General features: G+C 48.4%; 1 protein-coding gene across 2 annotated transcripts in view; it reads left to right on the top strand.

The window, feature by feature from the left end:
- Positions 1-25,328, top strand: part of LOC106609608 (exocyst complex component 4) — a 284,451-nt gene that overhangs the window by 213,385 nt on the left and 45,738 nt on the right. For both annotated transcript variants that reach the window (XM_045722267.1, XM_045722266.1), the window contains exons 12-14: positions 6,550-6,686; positions 9,369-9,524; positions 15,991-16,169. In XM_045722267.1, the coding sequence (XP_045578223.1) occupies positions 6,550-6,686; positions 9,369-9,524; positions 15,991-16,169 (472 nt within the window). The remainder of the gene's footprint in view (positions 1-6,549; positions 6,687-9,368; positions 9,525-15,990; positions 16,170-25,328) is intronic.

The raw sequence follows: 25,328 nt of genomic DNA, 5'->3' as shown, positions 1-25,328 counted from the left end.
AAATTTGATGACCAATTTATGCAGAAATCTAGGTATTTCCAAAGGGTTCATATACTTTTTCTTGCCACTGTATATATCTCAATATATCAACGTGTTATCCTACCTCTTTCAGGTAATTAATGTAATGCAGTATTAGCCTTATATTTAGCTAATGAATGATGGGTAATGCGTAAGCTTCTAATTTACAGCCTTTGTCTCTTGGGCAATATGCACCTGCACTCCGCTGGCTTCTCTCCTTAATAAAACACCCCTTAGCTCTTGCTGTCCCAGGAAAACATAGCCTAGAATTGCTTGACGGATGTTTTTATAAGTATTTCTTATACTAATTGAATATTTGAAGAGGGATGCAGGCTTGCTCTTGTCAGGTGAATGTTAAATACAGCAGCCAATAGAATGCATGGGGAGTTTGAAAGAACAGAGTGCGATGGTGGTAGGTTATAGCAGTTATTTGTTCAGATCAATAACCAGTCAACGTTCGTGAAGAGAAGTGAAAGCCGTCGGCAGCTTCTAGTGATTTGTTCTTGGGATGGAACATTTTCTAAAATACCGGGAAAATATTCAACCCTACTGTGCACATGCTGTTGGCTTGATCCATACATTATCCAAACCCTTTCATTAGTTCATCATGCATGAATGTATGTGAATAAGAATACAATACATGTTGGTCTTTTTCCAGTTACAGAGAGCTGAGGTTGTAAATAAGCATCTCTCTGTGAGGAACTATGACATTCCGCTCTCAATTTGTGCATCATTCCATTAGAGAAGTAGTTGGTTGGATGCATTCACTGATGTAAACACTAACAGCGGGTGCTGATTGGCTATGATCTGCACTTTAACTCGCCAGAGAGGCCTTTGATTTGACGTGATCGGAGGTGACAGCTTGTGATAGGTGTTTTCCACTCTTCTATGAAGAGGCCTCGAAGAAGCTTTTTTTAGTGACATTTCATTGTCATGTGACTGTTTACATCTTAAATGGCGCCCTATTCCCATTATATTGCACTACTTTTGACCAGGGCTCATAGGGTTCTGGTCAAAAGTAGTGCACTATGTAGGGGTTAGGGTGCCAATTGGACACAAACACTGAATCGTTCCTGTGAAGTGAACACCAATCCTCAAACAGGAGGGAGGGAGAGGGAGAGAAAGTTTATATTTCAATTTAGATTGAAGCAGGGCCGAACATGCCTAATGACATCCAGCCAAGGTTTGTTTGCAGAACTACTGCATATGTTATTTACAATTTACTGCGTGAGCACACGCACGCATACAGGCGTGGAACAAACACACATAGAAAGATAATCAACTCTTTTACAACCTTACACACCCACATATGCATGCGCACAAACACTGGAACAAACACGTATACAAAGAGAATCTACCCTTTCATAACCAAACACACAGCCCTCCCTCACTGGGGTAAAGGGGAGTCACACATGAGTAGGACAGCGTCTGGCAGATCATTCATCAACGTCAGCATGGCCTCACGCCTCTGAGACTCCCTCTTCACACGCCGGACGGCTCACATGCTTCTGCTACTTCAGTGTGTGTGTGTGTGTGTGTGTGTGTGTGTGTGTGTGTGTGTGTGTGTATGAGCGTGTTATTTGTGTTTGTAGGACCCTGCCTGCAGACTTGAATGTGGGGTGACACGAGTCACAGCCGACACAGGAGTCAGCGGTTTTGGGTCAGTGATGAGAGTGACCTGGCGGAACACACAGGGTTAAATGCTCTAGCCCTTTCCATCCATGGGGGCCGCCCCTCGATTAATGGGGAAACCCCCTGACCCGTTTCAGGGGCACGACTGAGCCCCTTTACAGCCCACTCCAGACCCCTCTACAATACCTTGAATGTGTGGATCTGTTCGTAACAGAGACAGGACAGCAGTACAGGGGTAGAAGATTTGGGATAGTTTCCATGTCAATTCAGACTGTACATTAATACCATTTTATTTGATCAATTCCACAGTTTCAGCAATATGGCAAGGCCTAGTAGTGGGACCGTTCAATAGAGAGCATCCACTGGGCAGACAGCAGTTCAACGTCTAGTTCTGATTTACATCTGGTTGAGTTGTCAACTAACGTGAATTCAAAGTGAAATCAACCAAAAATGACACCATGTCATTGGATTTCTGTTTTGCTAATCCAATCTGTTTTCCACATTGATTCAACGTCATCAAATAGATTTTTGGGGTTGAAATTACATTGAAACGACGTTGATTCAACCAGTTTTTGACCAGAGTGCATCATGGCAGCTTTAAGTTCCTTTCGCTATTTCACTCAGGACACCCTGATGCACTCAAGGTCCAACAATGCTCAATATGTCCTCTATCATCACAATCAGTGAGAGGAATGAGAGAAACTGTTCCTTAGATCAGTCTCTTTATAGGAAGATGACTAGTGTACTATTATCACACTAGAGCTTCAAAGTCATCAAGGACACATCCCGCCACTTACGCCGGATACCTCCCCTGCTCTCGCCTGTGTTCTGGAGTGTTTACAACTCTAATAACTGCTATTATCACCTGCTCAGGCATTTCTATGGCGATACCACTGCATTAACGGCGGCAGCCAATGACACGACAGTCTGAGTGCTCACTGTGCACTCTTCATCATTAGCTCTCAGAGATGGGGCCTTTCACACTCTGACGGAATTTACGCCGGTAAATTGCTGAATTTCTAGACCCATTTTGTGTATCGCCGGCCTCAATTAAATTTGCTTTCAGCTAGGCTCCGACACAAAATAGAACAAAAAGAAGTGCAAAGTGCAAGTCAGCCATGTTTCACTGTGTTTGTGTGTGTGCTTTGGTTTTAATGCATTTGGTAGAGGAGTACTAGAGAGAGTGTGACTGTGAGGCTGTTGCTTAAAGCTAGAGTGTTTGTGGAAAGAGTTGTCAATAAAGTTGTCTCGTGGGAGAAGTTTCACCAGCCCCCAGAATGCATTTTGTCTCCTCCTCGTGTAACAGTTAAATAAGATGGAGAGGTCCCACTGTTGTCAAGACCTCTGTGAATTCTCTCTCTCTCTCTCTCCTTCTCTCAATCTGCGGCCCTTGATTACTTTTTAATGATATCTGCTGCTAAGACGAATGGCTATGTTAAATGAGCAGAATTAGACAAGGCGAGCGGAGCCAGAGCATTTGTTCCAGGAGTAATAGATCTGGGATCCATTGTTTACCATTCCTGACCTGCTGATATCCAGCCTCACTAACTCATAGTAGGAGAGAGAAAGAATAGTGGACTTAGTGTTTGAACACCAAGGAAAGAGAGAGAAAGAAAGAGAGAGGTCAAAAGGGAAAGATTTAATCGTTCATTCTTTTAAGTTTTTTAGCAGCTGAAGGTGATTTGATAGTGAAAGGTAACAGTTGTATGGCTGATTCATTGGAGTTGGCTTTAGTTCTTACCCAATAGCAGGATGGCCATCATCTCCTTGGCTCTCACAGCAACTCCTTCCATCGTCTCTGTGATGACAAATAGAGTCCTCTTCCTGGCTCCATCACACACTCACTGGGGGTTCTGGAGTCTCTGTGTGTGTACTGTGTGTGTACTGTGTGTGTTCGACTGTGCACGTGCCTGTACGTCTGCTTGTGTCTAGAAGTGCCAGCCCTCCCCTGCTGAGTGAATGGGTCCCTGCTCTCCTCTGTCAGGCTGGCAGGGGGCAATGGGACTGGGGGGGTCCCCTGGCGGAGTTTCATGACAGGGACCAGCCTTGTGGAGCTCTGGGTATGGGCAGCGCTACAGATCATTACCCCCCAGCAGGGAGAGGGACCAGGGGGCCAGCCAGTAGTCCCTTTAATCAGTACCTGCCCTGTTCAGGCCACTGCTGGTCCCTGCTGACTACACCCTGCCACTGTTGCCAGCTGGGCATCTTCAACAGTGTAAGAGTTGGTACAGCCAGCTGCCACTGCTAACCAATACTGCTGCTGCTTCTTACGCGCTTTGAAGAACTGTGCTACGTCTAAACTGGCGGTTAGCACTGCCGTGGCTAATGCTAGTGAGTTTCAATGGACCACTCCACTGTGTACGCTTGTATCGGTCTTTATCAAACTCACTTTGTCTTGGTCTAACCCACAAAAACAACTCACACACAAACCTTTGATGCTAAGAAATGCATTTGTATTGATAAAATACCAGATGAAATGAATGGACATTATAGAAAATAGTGAGAGAAGAAAAATAAGTAAATCATTCAAGTAAGAGCAAAGAAGATAGTTGTTCCTCACTGGTCACCAGTAGCCAGGGAAACGGGTGTCCTAATGACTGTACATACTGCCACTAGTATACACATCCACTCCCAATAGTATGTGTGTACAAATACAAGCATCTGTATACAAACTGTACTTTGACACCTTAAGAGTCATGATTTTAGTGTTTCATGAACATGGTGAGTCAGATCACTAGGGCCTGTACTCACAAAGCATCCCAGAGTAGGAGTGCTGATCTAGGTCCAGGTCCTTCCTGTCCATATCATCTGATCCTAGATCAGTACTCTGTTCTCAGTGGGTTTCCCTTTGTGTCTTACCTCTGCTATATCCTGTTGACATTTGGACCCACAAGGTGTTTCAGCTAACTGCCGTCCACAACATTATTTTGATTTTATTTTACCCGCCACCCTCCCTCATTGGACGACAACTTTATTTTCAATGCTCTTCTTATCTAGTGGCAAGAATGGACAGACCTGTTAAGAGGGGACGAAGAGAGGTCAACTTATATATCAGGTTTTATTTCAAAGACAGCGATGACAGTGTGTGAAGTCGGCTCTTATGGTGGTTTATGACATGCGTTATAACACTGCTGTGACAAAATAATATACACTATATATACAAAAGTATGTGGACACCCTTTTAAATTAGTGGATTTGGCTATTTCAGCCTCACCGATTGCTGACAAGTGCATTAGATCGTGCACACAGCCATGCACTCTCCATAGACAAACATTGGCAGTAGGATGGCCTTACTGAAGAGCTCAGTGACTTTCAGCATGGCACCGTCATAGGATGCCACCTTTCCAACAAGTCAGTGTATCAAATTTCTGCCCTGCTAGAGCTGCCCCGGGCAACTGTAAGTGCTGTTATTGTGAAGTGGAAACGTCTAGGAGCAACAACGGATCAGCCACGAAGTGGTAGGCCACACAAGCTCACAGAACGGGACCGCCGAGTGCTGAAGCGAGTAAATATCCTCTGTCCTTGGTTGCAACAGTCACTACCAAGTTCCAAACTGCCTCTGAAAGCAACGTCAACACAATAACTGGTTTCCATGGCAGAGCAGCCTAAGCTCACCGTGTGCAATGCCAAGCGTCGGCTAGAGTGGTGTAAAGCATACAATGACATTCTAGACGATTCTGTGCTTCCAACTTTGTGGCAACAGTTTGCGGAAGGCCCTTTCCTGTTTCAGCATGACAGTGCCCCCGTGCACAAAGCGAGGGCCATACAGAAAAGGTTTGTCGAGATCAGTGTGGAAGAACTTGACTGGCTTGCGCAGAGCCCTGACCTCAACCGCATTGAACAACTTTGGGATGAATTAGAACGCCGACTGCGAGCCAGGCCCCGCAGCAATGTTCCAACATCCAGCAAAGGGGGGACTAACTCCATAATAATGCTCATGATTTTGGAATGAGATGTTCGACGAGCAGATGTCCAAATACTTCTGGTCATGTAGTGTAGGTCTGTGGCAGTGGTGTCAAGTTAGGTAGGTGTGTGTGTGTGTTGAAGTGTCTGCTTCCGTCCTGCTATTTGTAACACTACTCTGGCTAACCTGTAATGACTGTAGTTTTGTCAGAGCTCGCTGGGGATCTTGTCATGCGTGTAGGCATAGGTACACACCTACACACACACTCACCTGATCTCTCTCTCTCTCACACACACCTCCTGCCACTCCTCTGACACGGTGGTATATCGTTGACAATGACAAGCTCCCAACAGCATCCAGTCCCTGACAGGAGAATAATAGTCATTGTATTAGATTGGTTGCTTGCTGACGGCTTTGCACATCGGACAGGAGAGACTTGACAGTCCCACTCCTCAACACTGGTGTTACACTGCATCTGCTCTCCTTCTGGTGGCTGTAAGGAGATACTGCATCCCAAATGGCACCATATTCCCTATATAGTGTACTACCTTTGTCCAGAGCCCTGGGACCTGGTCAAAAGTAGTGCACTATATAGGGAATAGGGTGTCATTTGGGACTCAGTGATATGTTTCCTGGTTAAGGGAGGACAAGGGAGTGGCTGAATTACAAGGATCACTGGGCTCAGAGCTGAGGCGACAGTGACAGTTTTGTGGTTGAAATGAAACATGTTATGTGGGATGAGGTTAGGACTCTTTCACATTGTCAAACCACAATATGTCTCATATTTATTTCTTTATTTGATATATAATTTGAACTGCGTTCTTTTTTATAATGAGAACAAAGAGCAAAACATAGTTTCACTCGTGTCTATAAGTATTAACAGCTGAAACATATTCTCTACCTCCATGTAAGGAGCTTTATTAGTTCTGCCTGAAATGAAACATTTCATGTATAATTCTGAATGTATTAAGCCTGTATTTGTGTGTCCTCTCCAGAGCACAGTAGTAGTGGAGAAGTCCATCCAGGACCTGATGACTCTGATGCAGGACCTGAGTGCCTACTCCAACCAGTTCCTGGAGATGGTCTGTGACAAGCTGAAGGAGTACAAGGAGGTCTGCAACACCTCATACAGGTAAGAGTTAGACTGACTCAGGACCAGCTGAAGGAGAACAAGGAGGTCTGCAACACCTCATACAGGTAAGAGTTAGACTGACTCAGGACCAGCTGAAGGAGTACAAGGAGGTCTGCAACACCTCATACAGGTAAGAGTTAGACTGACTCAGGACCAGCTGAAGGAGTACAAGGAGGTCTGCAACACCTCATACAGGTAAGAGTTAGACTGACTCAGGACCAGCTGAAGGAGTACAAGGAGGTCTGCAACACCTCATACAGGTAAGAGTTAGACTGACTCAGGACCAGCTGAAGGATAACAGGGAGGTCTGCAACACCTCATACAGGTAAGAGTTAGACTGACTCAGGACCAGCATGAGGAAAGTGGTTCCTCTCTTCCTTGCTAGAAGGTATAGAAACTCAAACTGTCAGTTTGTTCTGCTTGAGTGTATATTGGACTTCAGCAGTGCTCTCTCTGACACACCCTCACACCTGTGCTGTGCTTGTCTTCATCTGGCTGAACCCCAGGCTTAGGTTTAGGCTGACCTATGTGCAGATGGAGAACCAGCGCTCTGCCGCCCCTCCTCTACCCCCCAATCCTCTACTCCCTTCCTCTACCCCCAAATCCTCTACTCCCATCCTCTACCCCCAAATCCTCTACCCCCAAATCCTCTACTCCCATCCTCTACCCCCCAATCCTCTACTCCCTTCCTCTACCCACCAATCCTCTACTCCCATCCTCTACCCCCCAATCCTCTACTCCCATCCTCTACCCCCAATCCTCTACTCCCTTCCTCTACCCCCATCCTCTACTCCCTTCCTCTACCCCCCAATCCTCTACTCCCATCCTCTACCCCCCAATCCTCTACTCCCATCCTCTACCCCCCAATCCTCTACTCCCATCCTCTACCCCCATCCTCTACTCCCTTCCTCTACCCCCCATCCTCTACTCCCTTCCTCTACCCCCCATCCTCTACTCCCTTCCTCTACCCCCAATCCTCTACTCCCATCCTCTACCCCCCATCCTCTACTCCCATCCTCTATACCCCCATCCTCTACTCCCTTCCTCTACCCCCCATCCTCTACTCCCTTCCTCTACCCCCAATCCTCTACTCCCATCCTCTACCCCCCATCCTCTACTCCCATCCTCTACCCCCATCCTCTACTCCCTTCCTCTACCCCCATCCTCTACTCCCTTCCTCTACCCCCCAATCCTCTACTCCCATCCTCTACCCCCATCCTCTACTCCCATCCTCTACCCCCATCCTCTACTCCCTTCCTCTACCCCCCATCCTCTACTCCCTTCCTCTACCCCCCAATCCTCTACTCCCATTCTCTACCCCCATCCTCTACTCCCTTCCTCTACCCCCCATCCTCTACTCCCTTCCTCTACCCCCCATCCTCTACTCCCTTCCTCTACCCCCCATCCTCTACTCCCTTCCTCTACCCCCCCATCCTCTACTCCCTTCCTCTACCCCCCAATCCTCTACTCCCTTCCTCTACCCCCATCCTCTACTCCCTTCCTCTACCCCCCAATCCTCTCCTCCCTTCCTCTACCCCCCATCCTCTACTCCCTTCCTCTACCCCCCATCCTCTACTCCCTTCCTCTACCCCCATCCTCTACTCCCTTCCTCTACCCCCCAATCCTCTACTCCCTTCCTCTACCCCCCAATCCTCTACTCCCTTCCTCTACCCCCCAATCCTCTACTCCCATCCTCTACCCCCCAATCCTCTACTCCCTTCCTCTACCCCCATCCTCTACTCCCTTCCTCTACCCCCCATCCTCTACTCCCTTCCTCTACCCCCCAATCCTCTACTCCCATCCTCTACCCCCCAATCCTCTCCTCCCTTCCTCTACCCCCCATCCTCTACTCCCTTCCTCTACCCCCCAATCCTCTACTCCCTTCCTCTACCCCCCAATCCTCTACTCCCTTCCTCTACCCCCCAATCCTCTACTCCCATCCTCTACCCCCCAATCCTCTACTCCCTTCCTCTACCCCCCATCCTCTACTCCCTTCCTCTACCCCCCATCCTCTACTCCCTTCCTCTACCCCCCAATCCTCTACTCCCATCCTCTACCCCCCCAATCCTCTACTCCCTTCCTCTACCCCCCATCCTCTACTCCCTTCCTCTACCCCCATATCCTCTACCCCCATCCTCTACTCCCTTCCTCTACCCCCATATCCTCTACCCCTCCGTCCTCTACCCCTCTGTCCTCTACCCCCATATCCTCTACCCCTCCGTCCTCTACCCTCTACCTCTCCTCTACCCCTCCGTCCTCTACCCTCTACCTCTCCTCTACCCCTCTACCTCTCCTCTACCCTCTACCTCTCCTCTACCCCTGTACCCTCTACCCCTCCTCTACCCCTCTACCCTCTACCTCTCCTCTACCCCTCTACCCTCCACCTCTCCTCTACCTCTCCTCTACCCCTGTACCCTCTACCCCTCCTCTACCCCTCTACCTCTCCTCTACCCCTCTACCCCTCTACCTCTCCTCTCACCTGACTAGGTGTTACTCCCTCTATGGGTGTGGAAACACTGTGCCTCAGCTGCCTGCTGTGTTGATGGGTGGTTCTGTGGACTCAAGCACTGATCCAGCTAAGCAGTTATCCTCATGCAGGCAATTTGTCTCCATCCACCCTCATGCTATGCTGTCTGTCTGTACTATACAGTTGATGATCTCTCTCTGTCCTGTGTGTCCCAGGGGCATAGTCCAGTGTGAGGAGAAGCTGACCATCAGTGCGTCGTGGTCTAAGGACGAGGACATCAGCCGACTGCTCCAGTCTCTGCCCAACTGGGCTAACATGGCCCAGCCCAGACAGCTCCGACAGAAGAGAGAGGACGAGGAGGACTTCACCAGGTCACACACAAACACACAGAACAGTATCCTCACCCCCTCCACCCTAACACAAACACACAGAACAGTATCCTCACCCCCTCCACCCTAACACAAACACACAGAACAGTATCCTCACCCCCTCCACCCTAACACAAACACACAGAACAGTATCCTCACCCCCTCCACCCTAACACAAACACACAGAACAGTATCCTCACCCCCTCCACCCTAACACAAACACACAGAACAGTATCCTCACCACCCCTCCACCCTAACACAAACACACAGAACAGTATCCTCACCACCCCTCCACCCTAACACAAACACACAGAACAGTTTCCTCACCACCCCTCCACCCTAACACAAACACACAGAACAGTATCCTCACCACCCCTCCACCCTAACACAAACACACAGAACAGTATCCTCACCCCCTCCACCCTAACACAAACACACAGAACAGTATCCTCACCCCCTCCACCCTAACACAAACACACAGAACAGTTTCCTCACCTCCCCTCCACCCTAACACAAACACACAGAACAGTATCCTCACCACCCCTCCACCCTAACACAAACACACAGAACAGTTTCCTCACCACCCCTCCACCCTAACACAAACACACAGAACAGTATCCTCACCACCCCTCCACCCTAACACAAACACACAGAACAGTATCCTCACCCCCTCCACCCTAACACAAACACACAGAACAGTTTCCTCACCACCCCTCCACCCTAACACAAACACACAGAACAGTTTCCTCACCACCCCTCCACCCTAACACAAACACACAGAACAGTATCCTCACCCCCTCCACCCTAACACAAACACACAGAACAGTTTCCTCACCTCCCCTCCACCCTAACACAAACACACAGAACAGTTTCCTCACCTCCCCTCCACCCTAACACAAACACACAGAACAGTTTCCTCACCTCCCCTCCACCCTAACACCAACACACAGAACAGTATCCTCACCACCCCTCCACCCTAACACAAACACACAGAACAGTATCCTCACCACCCCTCCACCCTAACACAAACACACAGAACAGTATCCTCACCTCCCCTCCACCCTAACACAAACACACAGAACTGTATCCTCACCCCCTCCACCCTAACACAAACACACAGAACAGTATCCTCACCCCCTCCACCCTAACACAAACACACAGAACAGTATCCTCACCCCCTCCACCCTAACACAAACACACAGAACAGTATCCTCACCCCCTCCACCCTAACACAAACACACAGAACAGTATCCTCACCCCCTCCACCCTAACACAAACACACAGAACAGTATCCTCACCACCCCTCCACCCTAACACAAACACACAGAACAGTATCCTCACCCCCCCTCCACCCTAACACAAACACACAGAACAGTATCCTCACCCCCTCCACCCTAACACAAACACACAGAACAGTATCCTCACCCCCTCCACCCTAACACAAACACACAGAACAGTATCCTCACCCCCTCCACCCTAACACAAACACACAGAACAGTTTCCTCACCCCCTCCACCCTAACACAAACACACAGAACAGTTTCCTCACCTCCCCTCCACCCTAACACAAACACACAGAACAGTTTCCTCACCTCCCCTCCACCCTAACACAAACACACAGAACAGTTTCCTCACCTCCCCTCCACCCTAACACCAACACACAGAACAGTATCCTCACCTCCCCCTCCACCCTAACACAAACACACAGAACAGTATCCTCACCTCCCCCTCCACCATAACACAAACACACAGAACAGTATCCTCACCCCCTCCACCCTAACACAAACACACAGAACAGTATCCTCACCTCCTCCACCCTAACACAAACACACAGAACAGTATCCTCACCCCCTCCACCCTAACACAAACACACAGAACAGTATCCTCACCACCCCTCCACCCTAACACAAACACACAGAACAGTATCCTCACCACCCCTCCACCCTAACACAAACACACAGAACAGTATCCTCACCTCCCCTCCACCCTAACACAAACACACAGAACAGTATCCTCACCCCCTCCACCCTAACACAAACACACAGAACAGTATCCTCACCCCCTCCACCCTAACACAAACACACAGAACAGTATCCTCACCCCCTCCACCCTAACACAAACACACAGAACAGTATCCTCACCACCCCTCCACCCTAACACAAACACACAGAACAGTATCCTCACCTCCCCTCCACCCTAACACAAACACACAGAACAGTTTCCTCACCTCCCCTCCACCCTAACACAAACACACAGAACAGTTTCCTCACCTCCCCTCCACCCTAACACAAACACACAGAACAGTATCCTCACCTCCCCCTCCACCCTAACACAAACACACAGAACAGTATCCTCACCTCCCCCTCCACCATAACACAAACACACAGAACAGTATCCTCACCTCCCCTCCACCCTAACACAAACACACAGAACAGTATCCTCACCCCCTCCACCCTAACACAAACACACAGAACAGTATCCTCACCCCCTCCCTCCACCCTAACACAAACACACAGAACAGTATCCTCACCACCCCTCCACCCTAACACAAACACACAGAACAGTATCCTCACCACCCCTCCACCCTAACACAAACACACAGAACAGTTTCCTCACCACCCCTCCACCCTAACACAAACACACAGAACAGTATCCTCACCACCCCTCCACCCTAACACAAACACACAGAACAGTATCCTCACCCCCTCCACCCTAACACAAACACACAGAACAGTATCCTCACCCCCTCCACCCTAACACAAACACACAGAACAGTTTCCTCACCTCCCCTCCACCCTAACACAAACACACAGAACAGTATCCTCACCACCCCTCCACCCTAACACAAACACACAGAACAGTATCCTCACCCCCTCCACCCTAACACAAACACACAGAACAGTTTCCTCACCACCCCTCCACCCTAACACAAACACACAGAACAGTTTCCTCACCACCCCTCCACCCTAACACAAACACACAGAACAGTATCCTCACCCCCTCCCTCCACCCTAACACAAACACACAGAACAGTATCCTCACCCCCTCCACCCTAACACAAACACACAGAACAGTATCCTCACCACCCCTCCACCCTAACACAAACACACAGAACAGTATCCTCACCCCCTCCACCCTAACACAAACACACAGAACAGTATCCTCACCCCATCCACCCTAACACAAACACACAGAACAGTATCCTCACCCCCTCCACCCTAACGCAAACACACAGAACAGTATCCTCACCTCCTCCACCCTAACACAAACACACAGAACAGTATCCTCACCTCCCCTCCACCCTAACACAAACACACAGAACAGTATCCTCACCCCCTCCACCCTAACACAAACACACAGAACAGTATCCTCACCCCCTCCCTCCACCCTAACACAAACACACAGAACAGCATCCACACCACCCCTCCACCCTAACACAAACACACAGAACAGTATCCTCACCACCCCTCCACCCTAACACAAACACACAGAACAGTATCCTCACCACCCCTCCACCCTAACACAAACACACAGAACAGTATCCTCACCCCCCCCTCCACCCTAACACAAACACACAGAACAGTATCCTCACCCCCTCCCTCCACCCTAACACAAACACACAGAACAGTATCCTCACCCCCTCCCTCCACCCTAACACAAACACACAGAACAGTATCCTCACCCCCTCCCTCCACCCTAACACAAACACACAGAACAGTATCCTCACCCCCTCCCTCCACCCTAACACAAACACACAGAACAGGAAGGAGGGAACCAAATCATTTGGGAGGAGAAGGTGGGTCATTCTTATTGACAGTGCTTTCAACGTGTGCTGTCTTCAGGATGGATGCTCACCGGCCTGGAATTGTAAAGTAAATAAATCAATGAATGGGTGATGGATTTAAATGCAAGGAGAATCTTTTAGGCTTTTATATTTGAGTCACAGCCACAGACATTTTCAACCTTCTTTGGAGGGATTAGGGGCTCCATGTCTGGCAACCCAGCTCTCCTTTTGATCACGCTGCAGTAATAAGGTCCCTGCTTGGAACAAGTCATTCAGTTCTTCCTGCTCTCTTTCATTCTCTGTTTTCTCTCTCACTTTCTTTCTTTCTCTCTCTCTTTCGAGTTTTGATATTGAAGTGAATTCACCAAGGCTGCTGGTCGGTAGGATATTCTTTGCTGTGTTCTCCTCAAGGCTGTGTTCTCCTCGAGGCTGTGTTCTCCTCGAGGCTGTGTTCTCCTCAAGGCTGTGTTCTCCTCAAGGCTGTGTTCTCCTCAAGGCTGTGTTCTCCTCGAGGCTGTGTTCTCCTCAAGGCTGTGTTCTCCTCAAGGCTGTGTTCTCGTCAAGGCTGTGTTCTCCTCAAGGCTGTGTTCTCCTCAAGGCTGTGTTCTCCTCAAGGCTGTGTTCTCCTCAAGGCTGTGTTCTCCTCAAGGCTGTGTTCTCCTCAAGGCTGTGTTCTCCTCAAGGCTGTGTTCTTGTCAAGTGTCTGCCAGCATGTGTGAAGTCTGAAACGTCACATTGCCTTAAAATAGAGCTCTCTCTCTTTCTTTCTTTCTTTCTTTCTCACACACACACACACACACACACACACACACACACACACACACACACACACACACACACACACACCTATACATGCACTCTGAGTTCAGTCTTTTTTCTCTCTCTCCTCTTTCTACCCACCCAGCCCTTACTATGACATCTCTCTCACCTTCCCTCTCTATCTGCTCCTGCTCCAGTTACTAGCTTGTCATTGGGCCTGTGGTGACTGAACTAAGTTAGTCAGTCAGTCCTAAATCAAAGTAAAGGTCATTACTGGAAGCCCAAGCCTCATTGAGATGCATGCTGGAGTTGATGTGACTGGTCTGTCTGTCCGTCCAGGGTCCAGCTCCACATGGTGCCAGCCGTCCTCTGTGCAGGGGACCGTGGGATTGTTATTACAGTCGTCGTCCCCCCCCCATCCCCCAATCCTCCTCACCCCCAATAAATGTCCTTCTCCTTTTCACTATCCTCCTGCCTTCCACTACTGTCCTCTCCTTCATTCTAGGGAATCCTTATCTGGAACTGTTGGCAGGTTTTAAGCCCCTACTCTTAATGCACGACCCATATCCAGAAGAGAAACCCTTCTCTCTCTACCCTGGTCCCAGAGCTTCCCATCTCCTATTGGCATTATGAAGCCAAACAATGACCAAAGGATTTGGAAAGATGGTACAAACATATCTGGGACCAGGCTCGCCCTTGTTTGAATATTAGGCACTTAGTTCAAACAGATCTGGGACCAGGCTAGCCCTTGTTTGAATATCAGGCAGTTAGTTCAAACAGATCTGGGACCAGGCTAGCCCTTGTTTGAATATTAGGCACTTAGTTCAAACAGATCTGGGACCAGGCTAGCCCTTGTTTGAATATTAGGCACTTAGTTCAAACAGATCTGGGACCAGGCTAGCCCTTGTTTGAATATTAGGCAGTTAGTTCAAACAGATCTGGGACCAGGCTCGCCCTTGTTTGAAGATCAGGCAGTTAGTTCAAACATATCTGGGACCAGGCTAGCCCTTGTTTGAATATTAGGCACTTAGTTCAAACAGATCTGGGACCAGGCTAGCCCTTGTTTGAATATTAGGCAGTTAGTTCAAACAGATCTGGGACCAGGCTAGACCTTGTTTGAAGATCAGGCAGTTAGTTCAAACAGATCTGGGACCAGGCTAGCCCTTGTTTGAATATCAGGCAGTTAGTTCAAACATATCTGGGACCAGGCTAGCCCTTGTTTGAATATTAGGCACTTAGTTCAAACAGATCTGGGACCAGGCTAGCCCTTGTTTGAATATTAGGCACTTAGTTCAAACAGATCTGGGACCAGGCTAGCCCTTGTTTGAAGATCAGGCAGTTAGTTCAAACAGATCTGGGACCAGGCTAGACCTTGTTTGAATATTAGGCACTTAGTTCAAACAGATCTGGGACCAGGCTAGCCCTTGTTTGAATATCAGGCAGTTAGTTCAAACAGATCTGGGACCAGGCTAGACCTTGTTTGAAGATCAGGCAGTTAGTTCAAACAGATCTTGGACCAGGCTAACCGTTGTTTGAAGATCAGGCAGTTAGTTGAAACAGATCTGGGACCAGGCTAAGCTTCGTTTGAAGATCAGGCAGTTAGAACTAACTACTCTCATGACCATTTTAGAACCTGTCTAGAACGTACCACATTGACTGATTTTGTCTAATAGACCTTTTTTCATTCCCTCTCTCCTCCTCCATTTCCTCTCTCCTCCTCCATTCCCTCTCCTCCTCCTCCATGTCCTCTCTCCTCCTCCATGTCCTCTCTCCTCCTCCATGTCCTCTCTCCTCCTCCATGTCCTCTCTCCTCCTCCATTCCCTCTCTCCTCCTCCATTCCCTCTCCTCCTCCTCCATTCCCTCTCCTCCTCCATGTCCTCTCTCCTCCTCCATTTCCTCTCTCCTCCTCCATTCCCACCGATCCAGGGCGGCGTTTGCCAAGGAGTCAGAGGTGCTGACGGGTAACCTGGGTGACAAGCTGATCCCGCAGAACGAGATCCTGCGTGACGTGAGCGACCTGAAGACCCTGGCCAACCTGCAGGAGAGCATGGAGTGGCTGTCCTCCAGACTCAAAGGCTTCTTCATCAACCTGCCCCACGCTGCCAGTGAGTATACACGCACCCACGCAGAGGCAGGCAGGCATACACACACACCTTATGGCTTCCATTCATGCAGGGCTGGTGGGGTGTGCGTGGGGAGGGGTGCGGGGGTGAGGTGTGTGTGTGGACTGAAGGACTGCTTGTTCAACACCTGTCCTACACAGCCAATGAATGAACAGTATACAACACAAGCAGAGGTTCCATATTGCTAACATGTCTAACGTTTTGTTCTAATGACTGTACATACTGCCACTAGTATACACATCCACTCCCAATGTATATGTACACACACTGTAGTCTGACACCTTAAGAGTCATGATTAGTAGCAGTAGCTGAAGTTATTTATTCTCTCAGACACACACACACACACACACACACACACACACACACACACACACACACACACACACACAGCAGTAGTTTTCCTCTCTGTCATTAAGAGTTTGTCTGAGTGAATGACCTAATTAGAGCCAGGTAGGAGAGCCTCCAGACACACACACCACTTTATCCACGCTCTAATTAGTCCTGGAAGTGTGTGTGGTTTGTTTCAGAACTGTCAAATAACTTTTACTCACTGTCTTTACAGAGACCTCATTTATCAGTCATCATGGCTGTGTGTTCCATTGTCATCAGCAGGCTGAGGATGTTTCTGATCTTGTAGTCCAACTCTTATGGTGGTGTGCCCATACAGATAGAATATCATTCTAATTGTGCCATCCTTCAATATGTAATCACAACCTTGATGGTGATGCTCAGACCACACTCAGAAGGGTTCAGAACACACACGCACACACACACACACACACACACACACACACACACACACACACACACACACACACACACACACACACACACACACGTAAAAAGGACACAGCCCATCTTAAGCTCAGCGTTGTGATCACCTGTTCCAGAGCATGAAAGTGACTGAGTTCTTCCTCTGTTGCGTCCCATGTCACCTCTTTCATTATACACCTTTAAAAGTTCCCATTTCCTCTGTGAACTTCCCCTTTCAGAACGACTTAAATGAGGGATTTTCTTTCTTTTGTTTTTTTTGGGGGGGGGTAGTAGGAGACTGTCGGAGCGCTGTTCCTTCCTCCTCGGCAGCTCAGATAAGAATTCAATAAGAGAACGGGCGGCGAACGTGGCATAATTATCATTAATTCTGCCGAGTGGCATTAATGGAGTGTGTTTTATCGTGGCGGGACAGCCACAGTATTGTTCATTATTTAGTGTTTGCCTAGGTTGATGGGGCTCGGCGCGGGATGGCGGAGGGAGAGAAAAAAAACCTCCCTTCTTCTTATCTCTCCGTTTCCCCCTTCTTCCCTAAATTGGATTTCATATTACAGAGGTAGTCAGGTATGGACAAGTCATTTTCTTTCTCTTGTCTTCCTCGACTCGTACACGTTTTCTTCTCTCTCTCTCTGCGGTGTGATGGCCGTGCTAGATGAAGGAATCTTTCAGTCGGGCCGGCTGTCCTTTGGAGTGTGGCGAGGTCCTGTAGCAACCATGTTCCTCCACGGTAGTGGAACGAATGAACGACCTTGAGACAGACAGGACCAGAGTCATAGAGTTTAGTCATTGAGGTTTCTACCAAAAGCATTACGATACATAAAGCGTTTACGTGAAACCACATCACTTGATTGATTTAATGTATTGGATAATTAACAATCAACATTACATACATTAAACACCAAGCTTATTTCCGTCATTGTCCTCCTCATTCTCTGATAGGGCTGTTTCAGGCAGGAAGTGTGGGACTGCGGTGTCATTGTCCTTCCTGTGTGTTTCAGTTGGAGCGTTGTTTAAAAGAGGAGGGCAGAGCACTATGGAGGGATATTAGTGCCAACAGATGTATTGTGAATGAAATCATAGTATGTCCAACAGTTATGGGTCTTACTAACAGGGGACTGGCGTAAGCGGAGTCAGTGTGTAATCTGTGAACTACCATATACAGCTGGTACAGTACGCTGATGCTCTGCAATACTGGCTACATTACAGCTGACTGTTAATCTATCAGCCAAGTTATTTACAGAACCAACATCGGCCCCCCAAAGGAGTGGCGCTACGGTCTAAGGCACTGCATCTCAGTGCTAGAGGCGACACTACAGACCCTGGTTCGATTCCAGGCTGTCCCAATCACAACCGACCGTGATTGGGAGTCAGATAGGGCGGCGCACATTTGGCCCAGCGGCATCTGGGTTTGGCCGGTGTAGGCCGCCATTGTAAATAAAAATTGGTTCTTAACTGACTTGCCTAGTTAAATATAGGTTAAATAAAACATTTAAAAGGACAATGCTAGGATAATGCCCAGCCTCGTATGCAGGAGGTAGATCGACCCAGAGAAATCAGTCTAAGATGGACATTTCCTATAATCACCTCCCAATGTCTGTGGCTGGGCTGCATCTGTCAAGCAAGCAAGCAAGCAAGCGCACACGCAGGCACGCGCACACACACACACAGAGAGACACACACAGAGACAGGGATAAGGCAGGGAGAAGATTAGCATGATAAATACACACTGCCTCTGTCAAGATGCTGCTGAATCTTAATTTAATCTTCATTTGATTAAACAATCGTTTGTGTATGGTGTGTGTGGGGTATGTGTGTTTGATATGACAGAGAGACAGCGGTCATCCAGTGTGTGTGTGTACTCTAATGGTGATTGGCCGTGAGGGTGGCAAGGGCGAGGGTCTTATCGCCCATCTGGACGCCTAATCCTCTCAGACAATATGTACCTGAGTTGACACACACACACACACACACACACACACACACACACACACACACACACACACACACACACACACACACACTGAGGGCACCTGCCAATGTGATGGCCGCTTTCTGCTGGGAACAGCTGTGTGTGTATGTTTCTAGAAACTGGATCTGCAGGCATGTCTGTCTGTCTAGCTATCTGTCTGTCCTGTCTGTCCTGTCTGACTGTCTGTCTGTCATGTCTGTCTGGCTGTCCTGTCTCTCTGACTCATGTCTGTCTAACTGTCATGTCTGTCATGTCTGTCTGTCTGGCTGTCCTGTCTGTCTGACTAATGTCTGTCTGACTGTCATGTCTGTCTGGCTGTCCTGTCATGTCATGACTGTCATGTCTGACTGTCTGTCATGTCTGTCATGTCTGTCTGGCTGTCCTGTCTGTCTGACTCATGTCTGTCTAACTGTCATGTCTGACTGTCTGTCATGTCTGTCATGTCTGTCTGACTGTCCTGTCTGTCTGACTCATGTCTGTCTAACTGTCATGTCTGTCATGTCTGTCATGTCTGTCTGGCTGTCCTGTCTGTCTGACTCATGTCTGTCTAACTGTCATGTCTGACTGTCTGACTGTCTGTCATGTCTGACTGTCTGACTGTCTGTCATGTCTGTCATGTCTGTCTGGCTGTCATGTCTGTCATGTCTGTCATGTTTGTCTGTCATGTCTGACTGTCTGTCATGTCTGTCTGACTGTCCTGTCTTTCATGTGTTTTAATGTTTCATTCATCTGTTTGTTTGAGTGAGTGTTTATTTTGTATATAAACTGGGTGGTTCGAGCCCTGAATGCTGATTGGCTGACAGCTGTGGTATATTTAAGCAAAAAGCCTGAGGGGGTGTGGTATATGTCCAATATACCATGGCTAAGGGCTGTTCTTAAGCATGATGCAATGTGGAGTGCCTGGATACATTGGCCATATACCACAAACCCCAGATGTACCTTATTGCTATTATAAACTGGTTACCAACGTAATTAGAGCATTAAAAATAATTGTTATGTCATACCCGTGGTATACGCCCTATTATAAACTGGGTGGTTTGAGCCCTGGAGGCTGATTAGCTGACAGCCGTGGTATATCAGTCCTTATACCACAGGAATGACAAAACATGTATTTTTTTACTGCTCTAATTGGGGTGTTTGTGGTATATGGCCAATATACCACGGCTAAGGGCTGTGTCCAGGCACTCTGCAATGCGTTGTGCTAAAGAACAGTCCTTAGCCGTGGTATAATGGCCATATACCACACCTCCTCGTGTCTTATTGCTTAACTATGTTGCTATGTCTGTACATGTGCATCTTTATTTCTTCAATAGCTGCGTTCAGTGAGCAGTTGATGGGGATTATTTTAAAACAGGCCGACTGTAGTCTTGGTTCCAGTGTGTCTCGTGTGTGTGTGCCTGTGTGTGTGTGTGCCTGTGTGTGTGTGTGTGCCTGTGTGTGTCTCCAGCGATCTGCAGATCAGTTTCACGATTGCGTTAATTCAAATCCGAGGCAGCCATGCATCTCCTGCCTCCAGACAGCATGTACTCTAGATCTCAGTCCCAAATGGCACCCTACTCCCTACATCAGGGGTAGATAGTACCCTACTCCCTACATCAGGGGTAGATAGTACCCTACTCCCTACATCAGGGGTAGATAGTACCCTACTCCCTACATCAGGGGTAGATAGTACCCTACTCCCTACATCAGAGGTAGATAGCACCCTACTCCCTACATCAGGGGTAGATAGTACCCTACTCCCTACATCAGAGGTAGATAGTACCCTACTCCCTACATCAGAGGTAGATGGTACCCTACTCCCTACATCAGAGGTAGATAGTACCCTACTCCCTACATCGAGGTAGATAGTACCCTACTCCCTACATCGGGGTAGATAGCACCCTACTCCCTACATCGGGGTAGATAGCACCCTACTCCCTACATCAGAGGTAGATAGCACCCTACTCCCTACATCAGAGGTAGATAGTACCCTACTCCCTACATCAGTGGTAGATAGTACCCTACTCCCTACATCAGGGGTAGATAGCACCCTACTCCCTACATCAGAGGTAGATAGCACCCTACTCCCTACATCAGAGGTAGATAGTACCCTACTCCCTACATCAGAGGTAGATAGTACCCTACTCCCTACATCAGGGGTAGATAGTACCCTACTCCCTACATCAGTGGTAGATAGTACCCTACTCCCTACATCAGAGGTAGATAGTACCCTACTCCCTACATCAGGGGTAGATAGTACCCTACTCCCTACATCAGGGGTAGATAGCACCCTACTCCCTACATCAGAGGTAGATAGCACCCTACTCCTTACATCAGAGGTAGATAGTACCCTACTCCCTACATCAGAGGTAGATAGTACCCTACTCCCTACATCAGGGGTAGATAGTACCCTACTCCCTACATCAGTGGTAGATAGTACCCTACTCCCTACATCAGAGGTAGATAGTACCCTACTCCCTACATCAGGGGTAGATAGTACCCTACTCCCTACATCAGGGGTAGATATTACCCTACTCCCTACATCAGGGGTAGATAGTACCCTACTCCCTACATCAGAGGTAGATAGTACCCTACTCCCTACATCAGAGGTAGATAGTACCCTACTCCCTACATCAGAGGTAGATAGTACCCTACTCCCTACATCAGAGGTAGATAGCACCCTACTCCCTACATCAGAGGTAGATAGCACCCTACTCCCTACATCAGAGGTAGATAGTACCCTACTCCCTACATCAGGGTAGATAGTACCCTACTCCCTACATCAGGGGTAGATAGTACCCTACTCCCTACATCAGGGGTAGATAGTACCCTACTCCCTACATCAGAGGTAGATAGTACCCTACTCCCTACATCAGGGGTAGATAGTACCCTACTCCCTACATCAGAGGTAGATAGCACCCTACACCCTACATCAGAGGTAGATAGTACCCTACTCCCTACATCAGAGGTAGATAGTACCCTACTCCCTACATCAGGGTAGATAGTACCCTACTCCCTACATCAGGGGTAGATAGTACCCTACTCCCTACATCAGGGGTAGATAGTACCCTACTCCCTACATCAGAGGTAGATAGTACCCTACTCCCTACATCAGGGGTAGATAGTACCCTACTCCCTACATCAGGGGTAGATAGTACCCTACTCCCTACATCAGGGGTAGATAGTACCCTACTCCCTACATCAGAGGTAGATAGTACCCTACTCCCTACATCAGGGGTAGATAGTACCCTACTCCCTACATCAGGGGTAGATAGTACCCTACTCCCTACATCAGAGGTAGATAGCACCCTACTCCCTACATCAGAGGTAGATAGTACCCTACTCCCTACATCAGTGGTAGATAGTACCCTACTCCCTACATCAGGGGTAGATAGCACCCTACTCCCTACATCAGAGGTAGATAGTACCCTACTCCCTACATCAGAGGTAGATAGTACCCTACTCCCTACATCAGGGGTAGATAGTACCCTACTCCCTACATCAGAGGTAGATAGTACCCTACTCCCTACATCAGAGGTAGATAGTACCCTACTCCCTTCATCAGAGGTAGATAGTACCCTACTCCCTACATCAGGGGTAGATAGTACCCTACTCCCTACATCAGTGGTAGATAGTACCCTACTCCCTACATCAGAGGTAGATAGTACCCTACTCCCTACATCAGAGGTAGATAGTACCCTACTCCCTACATCAGGGGTAGATGGTACCCTACTCCCTACATCAGAGGTAGATAGTACCCTACTCCCTACATCAGAGGTAGATAGTACCCTACTCCCTACATCAGAGGTAGATAGTACCCTACTCCCTACATCAGGGGTAGATAGTACCCTACTCCCTACATCAGAGGTAGATAGTACCCTACTCCCTACATCAGAGGTAGATAGCACCCTACTCCCTACATCAGGGGTAGATAGCACCCTACTCCCTACATCAGAGGTAGATAGTACCCTACTCCCTACATCAGAGGTAGATAGTACCCTACTCCCTACATCAGGGGTAGATAGTACCCTACTCCCTACATCAGTGGTAGATAGTACCCTACTCCCTACATCAGAGGTAGATAGTACCCTACTCCCTACATCAGGGGTAGATAGTACCCTACTCCCTACATCAGGGGTAGATAGTACCCTACTCCCTACATCAGAGGTAGATAGTACCCTACTCCCTACATCAGAGGTAGATGGTACCCTACTCCCTACATCAGAGGTAGATAGTACCCTACTCCCTACATCGAGGTAGATAGTACCCTACTCCCTACATCGGGGTAGATAGCACCCTACTCCCTACATCGGGGTAGATAGCACCCTACTCCCTACATCAGAGGTAGATAGCACCCTACTCCCTACATCAGAGGTAGATAGTACCCTACTCCCTACATCAGTGGTAGATAGTACCCTACTCCCTACATCAGGGGTAGATAGCACCCTACTCCCTACATCAGAGGTAGATAGTACCCTACTCCCTACATCAGAGGTAGATAGTACCCTACTCCCTACATCAGGGGTAGATAGTACCCTACTCCCTACATCAGTGGTAGATAGTACCCTACTCCCTACATCAGAGGTAGATAGTACCCTACTCCCTACATCAGGGGTAGATAGTACCCTACTCCCTACATCAGGGGTAGATAGCACCCTACTCCCTACATCAGAGGTAGATAGCACCCTACTCCCTACATCAGGGGTAGATAGTACCCTACTCCCTACATCAGTGGTAGATAGTACCCTACTCCCTACATCAGAGGTAGATAGTACCCTACTCCCTACATCAGGGGTAGATAGTACCCTACTCCCTACATCAGGGGTAGATAGTACCCTACTCCCTACATCAGGGGTAGATAGTACCCTACTCCCTACATCAGAGGTAGATAGTACCCTACTCCCTACATCAGAGGTAGATAGTACCCTACTCCCTACATCAGAGGTAGATAGTACCCTACTCCCTACATCAGAGGTAGATAGTACCCTACTCCCTACATCAGAGGTAGATAGTACCCTACTCCCTACATCAGGGGTAGATAGTACCCTACTCCCTACATCAGAGGTAGATAGTACCCTACTCCCTACATCAGAGGTAGATAGCACCCTACTCCCTACATCAGAGGTAGATAGTACCCTACTCCCTACATCAGGGGTAGATAGCACCCTACTCCCTACATCAGAGGTAGATAGTACCCTACTCCCTACATCAGAGGTAGATAGTACCCTACTCCCTACATCAGAGGTAGATAGTACCCTACTCCCTACATCAGTGGTAGATAGTACCCTACTCCCTACATCAGAGGTAGATAGTACCCTACTCCCTTCATCAGAGGTAGATAGTACCCTACTCCCTACATCGGGGTAGATAGTACCCTACTCCCTACATCAGTGATTGTCCTCTGGTCCTGGAGGACCGCTGCCAGTTAATGTTCTTGATTTAACCGACCTGGAAGAGCAGGTGTGTATAATTTAGGCAATCACTGAACTGATCAATTATCTCAGTTGGTCAGGTATGAAGCCTAGTTGGAACAAAATCCTGCTGAAGCTGTGACACTCCAGGAACAGGGTTGGCTACCCCGGCACCAAGTAGTGGACTTCTCTTGACCTGATCCGTATGGGCCCTGGTCAAAAGGAGTGCACTATATAGGGAATGGGTTGCCGTTTAGGACGTATCTAACTGTAGCTGTGCTGCGCTCCGCTGCTCAACTCTCTGTAATGAGGTACTATAGAACCATGCTGTCCTGGGGGAGAGTTGTTCTTTGACCGCAGCTTCTTTTTGCAAGCATAGGCAGGATTTTGGAGTTGGGGGGGATTTGCCTGTGAGGTGGAGACAGGAGGAGGGAGGATGAGGAGGGGGGATTTTTTACCTTGACCTAAGCAAGTGGTGTGCTGCTTCCTCTAGCAGTAGGAGTATTGGCATAATCAGTGTTCTACTTTCTTTTTCCAACACACAATACAAGCCTGTACATCTCTAATGGTTCCCTTGATACCTTGAATACTTTTACCTTTCTGTTGTACACATGCATGTCTAGTGATTTATTCACTGTCTTTATTTCTCACATACTTCCATGCTGTCTCTCAGGCATACATTAGCTTAGACACATCCCATCTCTCTCTCTCCCTCATCATTCTCTTTCCCTCTATCTCTGTTTCTCTCTCTCTCTGTCTCTCTCTATCTTCATCCCACCCTCCTTCCATCCTTCTCTCTCATCTCTCTCCCCTTCCATTCCCCTATCCCTCTCTCTCTCTCTCTCTCTCTCTCTCTCTCTCTTGCTCTCTCTCTCTCTACCTTCATCCCACCCTCCTTCCATCCTTCTCTCTCCCCCCTTCCAGTCCCCTATCTCTCCCTCTCTCGCTCCTCTCCTTCCATCCTTATCTCTCTCATCTCTCTCCCCTTCCCCTCTCTCTCTCCCCTCCTTC

This window comes from Salmo salar, chromosome ssa07, assembly GCF_905237065.1.
Source record: "Salmo salar chromosome ssa07, Ssal_v3.1, whole genome shotgun sequence".
In the NCBI taxonomy this organism is placed as follows: domain Eukaryota; kingdom Metazoa; phylum Chordata; class Actinopteri; order Salmoniformes; family Salmonidae; genus Salmo; species Salmo salar.
This window is presented reverse-complemented; position numbering and strand designations above follow the sequence as displayed.